The sequence below is a fragment of the Carassius carassius genome, chromosome 7 (assembly GCF_963082965.1).
Source record: "Carassius carassius chromosome 7, fCarCar2.1, whole genome shotgun sequence".
Lineage (NCBI taxonomy): Eukaryota > Metazoa > Chordata > Actinopteri > Cypriniformes > Cyprinidae > Carassius > Carassius carassius.
The window spans coordinates 2,167,556-2,184,427 of NC_081761.1; the positions used below are offsets into that span (position 1 = coordinate 2,167,556).

At 33.7% G+C, this 16,872-nt stretch overlaps 1 protein-coding gene across 1 annotated transcript; it reads left to right on the forward strand.

Moving 5' to 3' along the window:
• Window positions 1-262: 262 nt before the first annotated feature.
• On the forward strand, window positions 263-12,768 carry LOC132143362 (ras-related protein Rap-2a). The gene is made up of 2 exons (XM_059553517.1): window positions 263-1,029; window positions 12,039-12,768. Exons 1-2 carry the CDS (start codon window positions 716-718, stop codon window positions 12,274-12,276), a joined length of 552 nt encoding a protein of 183 aa, XP_059409500.1. The 5' UTR covers window positions 263-715; the 3' UTR covers window positions 12,277-12,768.
• The last annotated feature ends 4,104 nt before the right edge of the window (window positions 12,769-16,872 follow it).

A 16,872-nucleotide genomic window follows, 5' to 3' on the forward strand; every position in this document is an offset into this window, starting at 1 on the left:
GCCGCATCGCTGTTGCTTTCTATTTCAGGTGCTGATGCAGGCGACGCGCTGTTGCCATAGGAACAGCATCGCCAGCATCATTGATCGTCACGCTCCCTGCCGCCGTCCCTCATTGGTCGCTCAGCTGCCACTGTAACCATTCGCGTCGCAGTTAAGAGCGGAAGTCCCGCCCACCACATTGCCTTATTAAGACAAGGAGGAGTTGCTTACTGCGCTTCTCCGCGCCCATTGATCGCCCAGCGCATCAATCCCGCCACAAAACTCCTATCCTCGAACCGAGACGGAGTGCTCTGGCTTCAGAAGGTCTCCACCCGAGAGTATGGCGGTTGAGGATGCTGGAAGATACAGAAGAATAGCTATTCTGGAATGCAGCAGCGTCCCTAACGATTTCCAAATGACGCTCGGCGGTGACGCGTGATGCCTTGCATGCTCGCCCTGGCGCTTTTATAACCTAAAATGCATGCAAATGCGTGTTAAACGATTCATTCTCTAAGCAGCTGTCGGGTTCTGGGTATTCGAGGTAGCTAGAGATGCCATGAAGTCCGCGCATTGGCTCTTTGTGCGCCTTTGTTATTTGTCTCTGTGGTGAGTGTTGTAATACAGCCAGCCATGGCTCCGCGTCTGCTCGACTTCTGCGATATTCAAAGCAAGTTTCCCGTCGCGTCTGATCGGTTTGGACACTGTTAGCTGGCTCCATTACGCGCGTCACGTCGCAATGCGCGAGTACAAGGTGGTGGTGCTGGGCAGCGGAGGGGTCGGGAAATCCGCGCTCACGGTCCAGTTCGTGACCGGGACCTTCATCGAGAAGTACGACCCGACCATCGAAGACTTCTACCGCAAGGAGATCGAGGTGGACTCGTCACCGTCGGTGCTGGAGATCCTGGACACGGCGGGGACGGAGCAGTTCGCGTCCATGCGGGATCTCTACATCAAGAACGGCCAGGGCTTCATCCTGGTCTACAGCCTGGTCAACCAGCAGAGCTTCCAAGATATAAAGCCCATGAGAGACCAGATCATCAGGGTGAAGAGGTGAGACGCATAACACATGGTGTTCTTTGAGGCTAACATGGTAAAACCATCTGGTGCAATCATTTGAGCAGGCTGAACCATGTCATATACCATCACTTTACACTGCTATTATTACCAGAGTGTCTTGTTACTTACGCAAAAACCGTTAAACTTACAGAAATTTAACCCTTTTTTGGGCATGCACCATGGTTAGGGTAGAGTGGGGGAAACACCTCCCTTAATGACTGTCAATTTATTTTATTTTCACAAAGTTAATTGTGACCATGGATCACAGAACTGGTCGTAAGGGTCAGTTTTTTTAATTTATTAGGATCGGACAATATTTGGCTGTTATACAACTATTTGAAAATCTGGAAAATGAGGGTGCAAAAAAATGTTATATATATATATATATATATATATATATATATATATATATATATATATATATATATATATATATATATATATATATATATATATACTGCTTTTGGTACAGCCACACTACTTTTTTATAAGAACTTTTTGAAGTCTTATATAATTTGGTAATCATTCAGTACACACTGTGTTAAATAACCATGGCATTACCATAGTTTTTACCATGCTGTAATGCAGTATGTTTATTGTAAGGTAAAAAATAAACGTAGAGAAAATAGTGGTATTGCAATGTATTTGGACATGAAGCATGGTAAACATTGAAGTACCTAGGTGTTAACATCTGATACCATCATTTTACCGTAGTACTACCACGGTACCAGATAGTAATGAAGCCATCTGACTCATTCTTGGTACCATACTTTTACCATGGTACCGCCAAATCACTAATTGACACAATAAACTTATAGAAAACTTATAAAAACACAATAAACTTACAAAAAAAACAATGATATTACCATATTTTGGTAATGTTCCATGGTAAATCTTAAAATACAATGGTCAAGGTGAAAAGCAAACATGCAGGAATTATGGCATTACCATGTTTGTGGACATGTACCATGGTAAATAGTAAAGTCCCATGGTATACCATCATTTTACCATGGTACTGCCACTGCACTTTTTGTAAATTCAAGGCAAAAGAAAAATTATTAGCTTACAGAAATCAATGATATTACCATGTTTTGGTTGTGTACCATGGTATTAACATCTGATACCATCATTTTACTCTGGGACTTCCACAGTACTTTTATAAATTCAAGGTGAAAGAAAGCGTACGGAAAACGATTAGTTTTTGAACATGCACCAGCATCTGATATGATAGCTGTACCAGGGTACTGTCACAGTGCTTTATTAGTAAGTGTTATATGAATATGTAATCATTCAATATCGCTGTACATACAGTACTACAGTAACTACTATTAAAGAACAATGGCATTATCATAATTTTAGCATGATACTGCTCGATCTGGCAAGCAGGTAGTTTGTTTTCTAAAGCAGATGGAAAGACTTGAGCGTGTGTGAAATCATATAATGCTGTGTCTTTATTGTGCGGTTAATAATAAGTCCAATGGGAGACTGCTTCTGTTCTAATCTTTCCATAATTTAACCTAAGGCCTGGAAACAGATGCTGTATTGTTTGTGTTTTTCCAGATCAACTCTTAAAAGAGATTTGAACACACTGCTTTCATAAACGACACGTACAGGACAATAAAAACAGTCTGTGAGGTAAAGCATATAGATGAAAGATTGATCGCTGCAGCCTGAATTATCATGTCAAAACTTTAAATCTAAAACGCTTTTAGATATTAACGCTCTTATCTATGCAGTGACCAGTGTAGTGACATAACACATCAATGCAATGGCGTTCATGACAAAGTGACATCTAGAGTTTCTGCATATTTAAATGCAGTAATTTGATCATTTTTCATGAAGAACAGCATCTTGTAAAAGGCTTTTGTAATTGTAATTGTCTTTGGACTGATTTGGTGCTAAATAGTTTATATAGCACACATGTTAAGTTTATTCAGACATCATGGCAACTGTGCATTTATCCCTCTTATTTTTATGTAACAAATTTATAAAAGCTCGTTTCCGCCAAAGTATTATTATTTTTTATTTTTTTGAATTGCATTACAATTCTGAGATATACACAGAGAATTGTCAAATACAAACTCGACATTCTTAATAATATTCTCTTAATTCTGAGTTTACATCTTAAAAATTCTCTTTTTTTTCTCTCTTAACTTTGTGTTTATATCTCACAATTATGACTTTTTTCTCTCAATTCTGATTTCTTTTTAACAATTCATCCTTTTTCCCTAATAATTCTGAGTTTATATCTCACAGTTATGACTTTCCCTAGTTGTATATCTCAAATCTAACAATTCTAGCTTTTATCTCTATTAATTTCCTAGCATTTCTTCTAATTAGTTTATATCTTACAATTCTGACTTTTTCCTCACAGTTAAGTTTATATTTTAAAATTCTGACTTGAAATGTCAATACTGTGAGATAAGTCACGAAAAGTCTTTTATTTATTTATTTATTTTATCCTGTGGCAAAAAACAAGCTTCCAGCTTCAAGATATAGCTAAATAAACAAACGAATATTGATTGGAGTTTACATTATTTTAGTGTATGTGAAGTTAATGAGCTGTGAGTTATGAGACAAAAATTCTACTACAATATAGAAAATGGATACAAAAAAACAAACAAAAACTAGAAAATCACTTAAATAAAATGCTTTAAATGAACTGACAAAAATCGAAGGTAATTCCTGTAGAAATTCCCAGCACTAAACACACTCTGGATGGACACATTATATTTTATGCAGCTTGAATTGAATTGGCACAGTTTCATGCCAGAACCTGCGAAACAGCTCTGAAGCTCTGGCACAGGTTGTTCATCTGCAGGAGAAGACAGATACATGCTGAGCCGGCGGATGATACTACAGTAACACACTCACCACAATATAAAAGAGACTGTGTGCCACTGGAAGCCAAAGAAACATCACTACTGCATTAGTGCACACTAACCCAAAGACACACTGGACTTCTGGCAGCGAGAGCCTGGGAAGAGGAAATGTGGACGCATCCTGCTTTATATCTAATGCTAAACACGCTTTAATCAATTTAGATTCAAACACACGTCGTTATATTCAGTTTAGCTACAGTGGGTGTTTGAAACACACAAAGAGCGGCCCACACACAGTCTGTCTGAGAGTGGACTTCTGTGAACAGCATTTACATATTGTAAAATGTGTTAATTTATGATAATTGATATCCAAAAGCATTCATTTGAAAGGAGATGCGTGAATATGAAAGACGGGCGTTCAAAGATCACGCAGACCCAACTGAATGCCCCATAAATAAAGCATAATTTTGTGTGCAAATCATTCAAGAGGTTTTTATTTTTTATTTTTTGTGTAGTTCAAATTAATGTTGATGAATCTCACTATAGTGAAAACTACACAGACATCATTCCTCCAGTCTTCAGTGTATCAGTACACGATCTTCAGAAATCATTCTGATATGATGATTCGCTGCTCAAGAAACTTTTCTGATTATTAGCAGTGTTGAAAACAGAAATTTTTTTATTTATCAGGATTCTTTGAGGTGTTTAAAAAAACAGCATTTCCTTGAAATTGAAATCTTTTGTGACATTGTAACATTTGATCAATTTAATGCAATCATCTGAAAGCTGAATAAATAATCTTTCCATTGACGTGTGGTTTCTCAAAATACTGAGAAAATCGTCTTTAAAGTTGTCCAAATGAATTCTTAGCAATGCATATAACTAATCAAAAAATAGGTTTTTATATATTTACGGTAGGAAGTTTACTAAATATCTTCATGGAACATGATCTTTACTTAATATCCTAATGATTTTTGGCATAAGAGAAAAATCTATCATTTTGACCCATACAATGTATTGTTGGCTATTGCTACAAATATACCCCAGAGACTTCAGACTGCTTTTGTGCTGCATGGTCACGTGTGTGTGTGTGTGTGTGTGTCTGGTGAAAATGTCATGTCAACAGCACCTTTAGAAATATATTTACTGATTAAAATGGTTCTGTGTTCAACACTTATTTTACCCGCTGAAGTATGTTGTTAACACCTGTAAATAGCTATAGTCATTACAATTCATTTTCATAACTAACTGAATGTAGGATCATTTAATGCAGCACACACGGTGTCTCATGCAGGCCGTGGGGACCGGGTGGTGTATCTTGGTGGAAGATGAGATTGTGTTCTTGAGGGTTTATTGTGAGAAACCTGCTGTTTGTGTTGCCAGATATTGACATTTCACACTCTTCTCAAATCCCTTTCTTGCTGATACAGTTGGGAATGAAGAGACGGATCTTAGATTAGTGTCCAAACATCCTCATAGCTCTGAGACACATGGAGTGTGTGTGTGTGTGTGTGTGTGTGTGTGTGTGTGTGTGTGTGTGTGTGTGGAGTGCCAGTGAAGACAATGATTGCTGTTTAACATGGTTCAGTTATCTGTCCGTTCCCCTGCACCGCTTTTGTAAGGTGTATTTATAGCGATAGTTCATCACCAAAAGCACAGTTCTGTCCTCATTTGTTTCATTCTGAACCTGTATGACTGTGAAGATGATGTAGTGGTGGTGAATTTGATTCATTACAGTGACTTGAATCTTTTGATTCAGTTCACCAAAAAGATTTGTTCACTGAGTCTTTTAAAATTCGAATCATTTACTGAATCGTTCACGCAACAGATTCACAGATCACAGCTGCGTGTTTTATGATCCTTTATTATAATGTGCAAGTCTGTAGCTGATTTTGAACAATACATGCATGACAATATATTACATCTAGTAATTAATGAACAAAAATTATTTTAATAATATTATTATATATTAGGCAAAATAATAATATTATTATTTCTGTAGCACTTTTTAGATTATTTTTCTTAATAATAGCATCATTGTTAAATGTTAAATATATTATTATTATTATTATTATTATTATTATTGTAGTGCCTTTTAGGTTCCATTTTTTTCCATTTAGTTTTCATTATTTCCGTTTTTTTATAATATTAATAATATTATTAATTATTAAATAAAATATGACCCATTATTATTATTTTTATAACTCCATTTAGTTTCTTTTTTTTTCATTTATTTATGATTTCTTATTTTAAAAATATATTATTAAATGTGATAATAAATTACACCTTTTTCCCATTTGGTTTCCAATTTTCCAATATAATGAAAAAAAAAATTGAATATGAAATAATTTTTTTTTTAATTTATTATTTTCATACAGGCAAGGCATGCAGCTCAAAGTGCTTTACAATAAACAAAGCATGACATTTCAGCACATTACACAGTACTTAAGTAAAATACCGTAATCAATATAACATTTATAATCTCTCATGTCATTCCAAACAATGATTTTAATGTTTGTGTAAACTTTGTTCTTAATATTTCATGTTATTCCTGTCCTAGTCTAGTTTAGTTTCTGAAGGCCGTGTTGTGTTCAGTGTTTTTGGACTTTATTCATCCAACTCTGCTTTTAATTTCTGACAGACCTTTTTATTTTGGGAAACTTTGGAAAAGAGAAACATTCCCCTTTTTGTTTTCATTAACAACTAGGTTCCTTTGTTTCGCTCTGAGTCAGCGTGTGGCCAACCAGCATTTACTGCCAAAAGCGTCCCAGCATGCACTGCTTCCAGCAGCGTCTCTGGAGACTTCACATCTGTTTTTGTGTTGGAAAGCGGCGGGGGTCGCAGGGTTACAGGGAAACAGAGGCCTTCAATGCACCGGACGTCACTCTCTGACAGACGGAGCTTCAGCGCTTCAGCGCATCACATTTACAACAATCACACTCAATAAACTGCATCAGGTAGTTCACTCTTCACTCTTACACTAGAATCATTTGTTTCGATGATTATCATGTAACTATTTTCAGATAATACATTCAAATTATATACGTGTACAATATTATAGTCAATTAATTTTGATTTATTTTAATCAAATACTTATTTTCAAATAATTACAATTATATATTATATAAACTTTTGAGTTTGTAATTCGTTAGCAGTTTCTATAATTATTTTCTATTATATATAATTTTTGTCATATTATTAAATAATTGTAATAAAAAATTATATGTCTGTGATTAAAATTATAATACATAATATAATCATATAATTTTGTATTTGTAATTTTTTTTAAATCATATAGAATTATTTTCATATTATTATAATCAATATTTATTAAAATAGTAAAATGTAAAAAAAGAATTGGCATATAAATAGTATAATTTTAACTTATTTTAAACATTTTTGAATTATTTTGTTGTTTCCATTATTTTCCATTAAATATAATTATTTATAATATACATATAATTACAATTAAAGTTGATTGAATTTTCTATTAATTGAAAAATAAAGGAAATTAAGGATATAATAACATTTGTGTGGGTGTATACACACACACACACACACACACACAGTAAAACAACACCCCTAATAAACGTTGTCAGTTTCTGTCGTCAGGGTGCATTATTAATCCCAGGGTGAATCTGTACTCTGATAGATCTGATGGATTGGTCATTTCAGCCGTGTGGATTCGCTCTGGGACTCAGGAAAGCGTGTGCTGTGGCGTATGGTTTCAGGCAATAAGGAAAGCATTCATGCAGCAGCATAAAAGATTAATGAGTTATTGAGCTGGACTGGTAAAAGCAGCTCGTCCTGTGTGTTACATCACCATCAGTCAGACGCTCTAACAGCGGCTTGTGCTTCGTTACACTCCAGGGTAATTACATTCACTTAACTACTGCTGCTCTGTTTCTTATCTTGCCACTGGATTCAATTCTTTTAATCAGCGAGACATTAAGATGATAATAAAAGGCATGACATTTTGGAAAATGTCACCAAGCAGCTTTAGATGAACTGAATGAGAACCAGTTTGTCTGGTGAAACATAACGACCGGTTTCAATCTGAATTATGTTATGTCTTTTATATAATATTTATAAATATTTATTATATGTGTTTGCATTTATTTTTATACATTTTTGTAGTGGTGGTAAATATATTTGAATATCATGAAATATTTAATTATATAGATGTATATGTGCTTTAATATATTTTAAAATAGTTTTTATTATATATTTATATTCTTTTTACATTTTGAATTATAATATGTAATTTTACAAGATAGATAGATTTGAATTTATATACATAGATGTAATATTATTTAGATAGATATTTTACATTTGAATTATTATAAATAAAATTGTATACTAAAAAAAAAAATGTTATAGATAATTTAATGAATGAAATAATATGCTTATTGAAGCACTTACAACATAAAATGAAGTGTAAAAGGCACACATTAGAAGTGTGATATCAATGACTGAATGGCCAGTATTCTTCCAGCCTGCTTTATTGCTTTTCTTCATCAGCGGCACATAAAACGTACAAACTGAATGTATGACATGTCAGAAAAACAGTGCACTCTTGGAAACGCTCGTCTTATAAACGGCGTGATTTAGATGAGCTGAAGCAGTATGAATATATGATAGAACTGATCCCAGACCTGCTCAAACAGCTTTAACTTCCCTCGAGTCAGTCTGGTTATAAATAGTGTTTCTCCTGCTCGCCACCAATACATGACATTTCATCTGAGCGCCGCTTTACTCCCACTCAGAGCATTCACAGTCGCTGTTAGATGAGGAACATGATGTGAAGGACGCTAGAGACTCAATAATGCTGAGCAGAGTCACACACGTGCTCTATTCTTTATCTACACTGACCAAAAGTGACAGGAAAGACATTTATAATGTTACAAAAGATTTTGTTTCAAATGAATACTGTTCTTTTGAACTGTGAAAATATTGTGTATCATGCCTTCCACAAAAATATTGTGCGGCACACCTGTTTTCAACATTGATAACAATCAGAAATGTTTCTTGAGCAGTAAATCATCACATTAGAATGATTTCTGAAGATCATGTGACACTGAAGACTGGAGGAATGATGCTGAAAATACAGCGGAGCATCACAGACATATATATTTTTTAATATATGTTATATAATACTAAAATAATATAATATTTTTATATAAACTAAAGGGAGTTACATAAATAATAATAGGCAATATTTTATTTAATACTTAATATTATTATTAGGAAAAAAAACGGAAACAAAATGAAATAATAATAGGCAATATTTTATTTAATACTTAAAATTATTATTATTATTATTATTATTATTAGGAAAAAAACTGGAAAAAAATTGAACCTAAAAGGCACTACAGATATAATAATAATAATGATAATATATTTAATATTTAACAATGTTATTATTATTAAGAAAAAATAAATGTCAACATTTTTGTAAAACATTAAAATATTATATATGTGTGTGTGTTTGTTACTTATCAGACAAAACAAACAAAAGATATATAAATATTTTTACAATTTTAAAAATAAATAAAAATATAAATAATTAATATATAAATAATACATATATATATATATATAATTTTCAATACATATGATATAAGTCATATTTTTAATAAAACATTATTCAAGATATCTTCTTTTGTGCTCCGCAGAAGAAAGAAAGGCAACTGTCACTTTAAGTGTCTGGAGCTATTAAAAAGAGCAGTGCTGTTTTCCTCTGGCAGTCATTGAGATGGCAGTCGATCCTTTAATTCTAGTTGATATCAAGCCGATCCTCCGTTCTCACGATGAGCGCTGGACACACACTCGTCTGAAGAGCTTCGGCTGACCGATCAATAGCTCTGACTCAGAGTCTGTGGAGGGAATGATTCACAGCGGATCGGGGACACACAGCTAATGCCAAATACATTTGAGTCGTCTTTAATGATTGTGACCTCAGGTATCGGATGGAGGTTCAATAACTGGAGCGAAGCTGAACTCAATCAGTTTTGGTAAAGAAAAAACATTGAACTGTTTCATCTTGAGCGAGTTATTCATTAGTTGTTGAGCGTTGACATATTTTATCGATAATTATTTAATGTATAATTTTTGGTATAATTAAACATTTATTTATGTTGAAAATGGTGTCAAATATACAATTTAACTGATTTGTTATCAGCATGTTTTTTTTTTTTTTAATTGGAAAATTAGCTCAGCTAATGCAATTTCAGATGCAAAAAGAAAACGTTTTTAAAGATTTTTTTTGTACACTTTTTTGACATTTCTTTTCATTTTCTTTTCCAATTTAAAGGATTGATTGATGGATTTAAAAACAAACACTTAATTTCATGAATTTATTTATTTATTGTTTAAGGAACAATGCACAATATAGATTTTATATTGTTACAGCGCTGCTTGAAGCAATTTATTTGTAGCTATATAGATGATTACAAAATATATTTAATTGTGAGTAGATTTTAGCTTGGTCATTGTATTTCTAAAATGTTATGATTAATTTTAATATTAGAATTATAGCTTTTGACCATTTTGTGTTTTTATTATTGGTCTCAAGATCATCTGACCCCATTTTTGTGAAGTCTGATTAAAAATGTTAAAAGTAGTAACATAAAGATTGTTTATGAAAAGCTGTAAACACTAAAACACATATTTACTATTGTAAAAAATTATGTATATATTAATGCTGTCAAACAATTAATCATGATTAATCGCATCCAAAATTAAAGTTTTATTTACAATATATATATATTGTGTGTGTGTGTGTGTGTTCTGTGTACATTTATTATTTATATATATATACACATGCATGTATATTTAGGAAAAATATGTTACGTTTATAGATGTAAAATATTTATATATTATAATATAAATTATATGAATATAAACATATACATGGATTTATATAAACAATATTATGTAAACAAAAACTTTTATTTTGCATGTGATTAATCGTTTGACAGCATTAGTGTATATATAGTGTATATGATATTTTTAATGTGTAATGTCCACAGTTACTTTTAGTGAGTCACTGGTAGTTTAACTCTGAAGAGTAAAACTTTGTTCAGTTTTTTCAACTGTTGACTTAACCAATGACATGGCTTTGGAGGTGGGACTGTCTGTTTGCCTGACCAATTGCAGACAAAGGCAATGGATGCAGTAAAACTATTAGGGAAACCTGTTCGGAAACAACTGCAGTTAATGCTGAAATGTCACATTTTAACTTGGACTTGTCATTTAAAGGGTTAGTTCGCCAATTATGCCAAAATTATGTCCTTAATAACTTACCCTCATGTTGTTTCAAACCCGTAAGACCTCCGTTTATCTTTGGAACACAGTTTAAGATATTTTAGATTTAGTCCGAGAGCTCTCAGTCCCTCCATTGAAGCTGTGTGTACGGTATACTGTCCATGTCCAGAAAGGTAAGAAAAACATCATCAAAGTAGTCCATGTGACATCAGAGGGTCAGTTAGAATTTTTTGAAGCATCGAAAATACATTTTGGTCCAAAAATAGCAAAAACTACGACTTTATTCAGCATTGTCTTCTCTTCCGGGTCTGTTGTGAGAGAGTTCAAGACAAAGCAGTCTGGATATCCGGTTCGCGAACGAATCATTCAGTTCACCAAATCGAACTGAATCGTTTTAAACGGTTCGCATCTTTAATACGCATTAATCCACAAATGACTTAAGCTGTTAATTTTTTTAATGTGGCTGACACTCCCTCTGAGTTTCAAACAAACCAATATCCCGGAGTAATTCAATTACTCAAACAGTACACTGACTGAACTGCTGTGAAGAGAGAACTGAAGATGAACACCGAGCCGAGCCAGATAATGACTTGAATGAATTTTTGGACCAAAATGTATTTTCGATGCTTCAAAATATTCTAACTGACCCTCTGATGTCACATGGACTACTTTGATGATGTTTTTCTTACCTTTCTGGACATGGACAGTAGACCGTACACACAGTTTCAATGGAGGGACTGAGAGCTCTCGGACTAAATCTAAAATATCTTAAACTGTGTTCCAAAGATAAATGGAGGTCTTACTGGTTTGGAACGACATGAGGGTGAGTTATTAATGACATAATTTTCATTTTTGGGTGAACTATCCCTTTAATGCTGCAGCTTTCTCTCATTCTCGTGTCGCGTATGTTCACAGGTACGAGCGTGTGCCCGTGATACTCGTGGGAAACAAGGTGGACCTGGACAACGAGCGTGAGGTTTCGTCGAGCGAGGGTCAAGCTCTAGCTGAAGAATGGGGCTGCCCGTTCATGGAGACGTCGGCCAAGAGCAAAACCATGGTGGACGAACTGTTCTCTGAGATAGTCAGACAGATGGACTACGCTTCTCAGCCGGATAAAGAAGACCCATGCTGCTCCTCCTGCAATATACAATAACCACTCACAATCACATGAGGTTCTGAGAGGGGTTCAACATAGAGATCATCAATCAAGTGGTGTTCATACACGTCATGCCCATGTGAATGGCGTCTACACACTAGAGAATGCTGCAGATTCATTGGGTTGAATGGGAATGATGCATTGCAAGGACATACACAGCCAATAGGGAAGGTTGTCTCAACGTTATGAACAAACGTTCTTCCAGTAACATAAACAGAATGTTCGTTCAAAGTTTAAAAATGTTCTCAGAATGTTTGCACAAAAACATTATTTACACATCATTCATGGAATGTTTATTTCTACAATGTTACCTTTAAATGCTACCATTTGTTTTAGAATGTTAGAGAGTATTTAATAGTAACGTTCCTCTAATGTTTGCAAAATGGAATGTTCACATAACCAAGAAAGAATAGTTTTAAGACATGAAAAAAAAGAATGTTTTGAATGTTCAGAGATCATTGAGAAATAACGAAATTGAAACTTTAGCCAAACATTTGTTAGCTGCCAGTTTCTTCTTGGCTATGCGAATGTTACAGATATTCAGAAATAATGAATATTCAGAATATTCCAAAAATTATGTTTTCACAATGTGATGGGAAAGAACATTCTTAGAACATATTTGTGTTAGCTGCCCATTTGTTCTTGGTTATGCGAATGTAACAGAAAACATTAATGGAATGTTCCATTTGATCATTTTACAAACTTTATTTAACTAACTTTCGCAAATAACTTTTCCAAAAAATGTTCACAAAACATTCTTAGAAAATTTTTGTTAGCTGCCCACTTTTTCTGGCTTATGCGAACATTACAGAAAACATTAATGGAATGTTCCATTTTTATCATTTTGGGAACGATATTTTTAAATGTTCTCGGAACGTTCTGAAAACGCAAGAGGTTACATTTAAAAATGTATCAAAATTTTCCATGAGGCATGTATCAATAACGATTTTGTGAATGTTATTATAGGCCATGCAAATTTAAATGAACATTCTATTAATGTTACTTGAAAGAACGTTTTCTTCAACTTTGAGAGAACCTTACTGAGGGTTTGTGAAAGGGATTTTTAGCATCCGTTCAGCTCTTGGAATCTCGAGTGAGGCCAAATCCAGTTCACTGTTTTCCCGCTTATGACCCGACATTTCCCTCCACGACGGATCGTAAAGTGCAAAGCTTGTCTAGTGTGTAAATGCTTTAATTCAACACAATTATGATTTAAGAAGAAACTGTAAAAACGGTCAAAGGGGTTAAAAATGCACCAAACTTGAGTCTTTCTTTTCCCCGCATGTTTTCATTCTAAGTTTGACGCTGTTCGAGACTCAATCACGTTGATTTTGCCGTTTAGTTTGCACATATAGAACCTGATGTCTTAAACTGCCATTACTTTAATAAAGAGCCAGAATGAGCTAGATTTGTTCTTCCAAACGGCCCGCTGTCAGCGAAGATGACGTTTCATCAGAGGGACTCTCAGACGTCATGGGTTGAAATGTTCATGAGGGGATCGATAAGTGCGCGGGTGTCCTGTTGCAGCAATGAGGCGCTTTACTTTGAGGGACATTTTCTTTGAGGAAGCCAAATAGGATGATGAGAAGCACTTTTATTTTGTAATCTCGTGTCTCTTTTGATTCATAAAACTGCTGGGAATATTCAGCTGATTATGTTGTGGTTTCTAATTAGCACTTCTATATAAAATGTTGCAATTATGTATTTTGTAATAATGTAGTAAAACAATCATGGGATTCACTTTAGAATAGCTTTGAATTGGGCGGGAAAAGTATTTGTAATGAAACGCTATCGGCACTTTCCACAAAAAGAGTCCAGATGCCCTGTTACTTTTATTTGAAGCAATAAAGATGTAAAGATTAAACTGTTAAATTAACCTAGCAATCAAAGTAGATAGTTTTTAAAATGTCTGTAAGAACCCTTGAAAATTATGATTTTGTTCGGTCACACCTCAGGAGATATAGACTATATTCATATTAAATCTGTTGAATTACTATTTGATTAAATGCAGAAAATTATTCATTATTTATTATTAGTAAGTATTATTTTAAAATATTTAAATTAATAAAATAAACAATTTAAAGCATTTAAATATTTGTCAAATATGTTATTTAATTTGAATTAATTAATTTAATTTCAATTATTAAATATTAATTTTTAAATTTACATTTCGTCATTTTAATTTTAGTTAAAGTCTCCCGAGGTGGAGAAAACACGATTCTTCAGCATTTCAAACTCTATTGTGTACTCTATTTGTGGAAAGTGCCTTTAATCTTGAAGCCTGTAATAGATGTGATTATTAATTTAACTATAGGCCTACTTTGGAACAGGAATAATCATAATGCAGTCAAACACATGAATGTTGTACAGAAACACATGGAGGAAAACAAATATAGTTTGCACAGGGTACTTTACTTTCAATCGAAGCGTCCCTTGATTCATCTGCTTGAGCAAAAATGACAAGAAATAATAATAAGCAAAATCATTTCATCATACCTTTCTCAGGAGAGTTCCAGGCTACCAAATCTGTTATTAAAGTTTATGAGTCATTTTATTCCTGTTTATTTAATCATAGAGTACAATATAATAATGTTTCTTTATCTATATTGTCATTTTAGTATTATGGTCATCTGTGGTTCATGAATCCAGAAATGTACAAAGGGGTAAAAAAAAAAAAAAATGTAAAAAATTATTCAAGATGTGTAGTTTATATAAAAGATGCCAAACTTACAGTATGTTGATTTAGCGGTCATATGCATGGATAAAACATCCTTGTTTGTTAATATTACAGCAGATGGGACTGAACAAGAGGAATAGACACACACACAAAAATACACGATCCCTCAAGGATCCTCCAGACGATCATTTATGGGTGAATTTGCCTTGCCATGCGAACTAAGGGTTTGCCTTTTTAACTTTCATCATTGATCTTATATTTTTTTAAGTGAACATTTACCCTCTTCCACATGGTAAATGGATTGTGAATGTGGGTTCATTCAGCACTACAATAAAGACATCTTATTCACAGCTGAAGATGCACGTTTGAGTTTGTCTGGCTGTTAGAGCCAAACTTTTTCATGGAAATGAATTACAATATATGAGTGTGATTTCAGCTGAGGTTGCACACTTCGTGAGTACATTGTTGCCAGATTATATTCTAAGTATTTTATTATAATATTGACAAACAGTTTCTGAAATTTTAGTATTTCCCTGTTCAAGCAGATGAAGCTAAATGACTTTGTCCGTGGTACAGTAGCCTATATATAACTCTTTGTAGTGTCTGTCAAACCAATCAGAATCGAGATTCATATATCGGTTTTATTTTAGTATTATTTACATACTCAAAGTATCTATTAATATTTGGAATTTGCATTTCTTTTTACTGTATATTTATCAGACTTCAATTATATTTTAGTTAACATTTTAGTAATTTTATGTCCTTTTGTCATATTTATTATTATGTTATTTTTATAATTGTAAAGTTTCTATTTAGGTTTAGTTTTTAATTTATATAATTTATTATTTTATTTCATTAACTTATGTACTTCATTAAAATATTTTTTTTTAAGTTTTAGTTAACTAACCATGACATTTTTATTATTTATGTAACTATTACATAACTGTTTTTTTATTAATTTATTTATTTATTAGTAATTTTAATACTTATTGTTTCATTTCTAATTTTAATTTCGGTTTTGTTTTTCATCTATTTCATATTATACACACACACACATTTATATATAAATAACAATGCTGTGTGTCATAAGTGAATATACTTCACACATTTCCCTCCTAATAGAGTTAAGGTGTTGAATTTCTCCAGAGCTGAACGTAAAGCATGACTTTACAGCGTTTGGAGTGAGTGCGCTGTTATATTGTGGAGTGAGTGAGACGTTTGACAGGAGATTTCACACCACCCACGACAGCAGGCTTTCATCCTCCTCTGACGTCCTGTAATGATGGAACAGCGTGTGAAGAGCAAGCTACAGAGGATGAGATTCGCCCGAGGCGACATCGCTGGGTCTCATGGCAACAGGATGATAACATAACATGATGTCGTTGTCTCTGTTTATGGTAAATTGAGTTTTTGTATAGAAGAAGGAGCTATAGGATGTGCGTGCAGAGACTCTGCATTCTCTCAAACGCTCTTTAATGTCTCAGTTGTTTCTCCCACACAGCAGTGGCATTAAACGGAGTCTCCTTAACAATGTCTCAGACTTGGAAGCATTTCTTAGAAGCATTTCGAATCAAATTCACATGATCTAAACTGATGAAGACAAACGTTGCACTGGTGAATCGCTCAATAAAGCAAGCATGAGAAAGTACAATAAGTCAATTCTGATTTCATGTTGGCTTTAAGTCTCACGGGTTTTAAAAAAGGAGTCTCGGATATATTTGATTTGGATAGTTTGGACATTTCTATTGCTCTTGCAGTTGTTGTTTTGAATGGTCTCTGTAATCACTTGTAAACTGGATAGTGATGTGATCTGGAGATGCCATTCAGTAAATCAGAGATGTTGGTACAGTAATGACAGGAGGGAGGCAGGGACACAGGAGATGCTTGTGTGTGTGTGTGTGTGTGTGATGGGAGAA